Source organism: Rhipicephalus microplus, chromosome 8 (assembly GCF_043290135.1).
Source record: "Rhipicephalus microplus isolate Deutch F79 chromosome 8, USDA_Rmic, whole genome shotgun sequence".
In the NCBI taxonomy this organism is placed as follows: domain Eukaryota; kingdom Metazoa; phylum Arthropoda; class Arachnida; order Ixodida; family Ixodidae; genus Rhipicephalus; species Rhipicephalus microplus.
The window spans coordinates 18,668,713-18,672,356 of NC_134707.1; the positions used below are offsets into that span (position 1 = coordinate 18,668,713).

Consider the following 3,644-nt stretch of genomic DNA (forward strand, 5'->3'; position numbering starts at 1 on the left):
ATAAGATCACGCCCACTGTGTGAACGGTACAGATTGTTCTGGAACCTTTTTGTATTATTGTTGTATCGTAATTTATTCATTGTACTTTCTTGCATTATTATTGTACCTTCATCTTTAGTTAAAGCATCGGGACGATGCCTTTTTCAGAGGGGGGCAATGCCACGTTCCATTTTCCAATTTTTTGTTATCGTCCCAAAACACCACACAATTCTCAGCGCAAACCGCGCCTGCAGTTTTTGAGAAGGTTCCGGACTGTAGTAGATCATTTCGATAAGATCACGCCCACTGTGCGAACGGTACAGATTGTTCTGGAACCTACGTCATCGCCAGCGATAACACTAGAACATTCGACGGCAAGAGTATAAATGGCGACGTGCTTCGCCGCTTGTCAGTTGTTGATCGAAGGCCGATGCTCCGTTCGCTGCTATCAGTCCGAGACAGCTATCTGTGCGTGACTGCTGCTGTAATTGGACTTTCCGTTTACCGGGCACAGGTTCGCCCAAATACACAGTTAAATCCCAACACGAAGTCTCCTGTCTTCGGCCACGTCACGACCCCGTGACAATATTAGGAAACTATGCCTGTGAGGGCCTTTAGGGGTGACACAAATTACTTCATTTTGACCACGTTGGGGACATCACACAGTACACAGGCTTCTCGCATTTTGCCTTCATGGAAATGTTACCGCCACATCCGGGATCGAACTAGAGTCTTTTGGGTGGGCTGCCAAGCACTGTAACTACTGTACCGTAACTGCTGTGCACAACCTTGCAGTTGCGGCATATGCCCACGCATGACTGTCTTTGCCCCGCATTTTTTACGACTTCATTGCTGAACCTCTGTGACTTTGCTAAACTGGACCTGCATTATTTTCTCACTTGTTGTGACTAACAATGCTTGGTTCGGGCATGCCACGCATCCGTGACAGACCTGAAGCATTGCTTTGGTGAGGCTGCCCATGCAGTGGAACGAAACTTCTGTTACAGAATCGGAGTCTAAATTTTAGTCATTCTGTACATCAGTGCAGATATGTTCTTTGTATCCTCTGACGTATAATCTCCTTCTGAAATAGCCCGTTTATGATGCATAGGAAAGGCCTAGCCTTTCTCACGTACTTCGTTCAAATCCTTCCATCCCACCTTGCTTTCGCTCCAACTTTTGCTGTTCCAAATTGAATTTCTTGACTAGCTAAGCCGAGTTCGAGACAGTCAGCACATCTTCAGCCTATTAACCGAGAACTTTAGAGATTCGTGCGCTCTTATTCACCTTCCAGGTGTCCCTGGCGGTCAAAGACAAGACCCAGCTAGCCTCCTGCCTCCTGGTGATCGCTGGGCAGCGCATGCACCACCTGCTCTTCATGAACGATGCCCACCGACCCAGCCAGATGGCACTGCTGTCTCCCCACGTCAGCACTTGGATTCTGTCCCTGGTGCGTCCCATGGTCGCCTGGTCACCGGCGATCATTGCAGCTTTGTGCGAGACATCAGTGCTCGCGAGAAAGGCGCAGCCAAGGAACTGAAATAACTGGGCCCGTACAGTAACGGCGCATCTATGCAAACACTCGTTAATTTGAAAAACCAGATGATTCGAACGGGTTCTCTGATCTCGCCCACGCATGCGTTGTTTAATGACGTCAAAACTTTTCATTCGATCGTATTCGGACGTAACTTGGTAAATTCAAACGTCCCTTGAAGCGCGCTGAGCACGAAGCACTGCAAATACATGATGCAAAGATTGTAAAGCGACATTCACCCAATGCCGAAATGGCTGCAGGCTTTAAGAAAGTCATGGGAGCAAGGGATTGGCTTAGAGCGTGTTTTGGATTGACCACATTTACATAATGTAGTCGTCACCAAGGAGGAAAATTGGGACTTTTGCCCTGCTCTTGTGCAAAATAATGACCGCATTTACTAATCCTTCCAAAAAAAATGAAGGTGCATTGATGAAATAGACATTTATTCATAATTTTCTTGATAATTTTGATAATTTGTCATTTGGTTTATTTGAACTGTTTTTCCAATCTTATAAAATTCAAATTAACATGCTTTTAGTGTACAAACCAGAAGAGTGATACTTTGCATATGTTCATGTTTAGCAGTTAAGGGCAAGGTTATAAAACCTCTACAAGATATCAATTTTGGTGATGCGTTCATGACACCTGGTAGACCAGAAACTGGTCATTGAGAATTCTTGACTTCGATGTCAGCGTGGTAGCACATTCTTGACTCCAGCAAGTGTATGAAAGAGTGGAAGTCAATCATGTACCTCGCAGACGCATTGACATTGGCTACATCATTAATGTATTAAATGGACACCAGAGAGAAAACCAGCTTTCTCGTATTAGTAAATTACTCTCTCGCAATACTTAAAGGCATGTTTGCTGTAAAAAGGTGCCTGGTAAGCAAGAAAACACACAAACGAGAAATGCTGGTGGCCACACTGCGTTGAAGGTTTCGCACCAGTTAACATGAATTCTTAAATTCTGATGGCTTCTACTATCCATCAAAATTCTTAATCGGTTAAAATGAGGTGCATTTATTTCTGAGTGACGTACCTAGTTTCAGGAAATTTCAGTAAGCCAATATGGCCAAAATATGAAAGAACGCTTTGAAATCAACGACATCACCGTTGGATAGTTGGAATGGGAGTTTTGGAAGTCAAACACTTTTCCAAGTAGCCATGAAATGGATTCAGTAAAGGAGCTTATTGCCTCGCGAATTCACCACCGCAAAAATTTTCGTAATTCGTCCTGTACGAACGGAGTCGCAAACATTTGTCACACTCTGCAATTGCATTCTCTCTTCTCTCGTCCCGAGGAAAGCGCTCGAAGCTAAGCTGGGAGGGATGGCACGAGAAAAGAAAATGCGTCACGCCTGCCTCGTGACCTTGAGAACTTTCTCTCTTTTTTTTTCTTTCTTCAAATGTGCGCCTTGTCAGTGCAATCACGCGTGCCCATGTGAACAAGTCGCGGCCTCCCATGGCGGGCCGAGCAACGATCGTGCGCGCCATGCTCCAATCGGCCACTAACTGATACAACGGCTGCGACGAGTGATTTCTGAGCTTGTTCCGTCACTTGTCGAGAAAAGTGAAATTAATTTTGTGCTGACTGAGAATTTATAGTGAATTCCAGTCCGCTCGCTGCGCTACAATATTTCAGTCGCGCGCTCTCGGCAGTCTTGAATACCAATCTGCAGCATTTTCCGACCATGCTCAAAAAGTGTTGCCTGGCCCTTCAATAAGCTTATGGTGCTCAAATTAGCAACACAGAAGTTTTCAGAGCGTAATTTATAAGTCTAAACTAGTTTATTGTTTCAGTTTAGTGTGCCTTTATTATAAGAAGATACGGTCTTGGTGCGGACTCTTGTGATATAAAATGCTGATGTCATATAAAAAGTACAAGTGCACAAATAGCAACGGTGTGAGTGTAAAGACTGTACTGCATTTATTGTAATGCGAGAGCTGATTTATGACTTAGTCCAGCGAGGAAACATTGTTATTTTGGTATTCAGCTGTAATGCGATGGTCGGCTTTAGATAGCGAAGATCCATAAAAAAACTGGTATTGCATTAGATAAATGCGATATGTTATCATCCATTTTTGAGATTTTCCAAGTTTTAACCTTCGATTGGCATGTTCATTTTCAG

General features: G+C 44.2%; 1 protein-coding gene across 3 annotated transcripts in view; it reads left to right on the top strand.

Moving 5' to 3' along the window:
* Positions 1-3,644, top strand: part of Rab3-GAP (Rab3 GTPase activating protein) — a 57,016-nt gene that overhangs the window by 44,820 nt on the left and 8,552 nt on the right. For all 3 annotated transcript variants that reach the window (XM_075871209.1, XM_037416338.2, XM_075871210.1), the window contains exon 32: positions 1,274-1,429. In XM_075871209.1, coding sequence (XP_075727324.1) covers positions 1,274-1,429 — 156 coding nt within the window. The remainder of the gene's footprint in view (positions 1-1,273; positions 1,430-3,644) is intronic.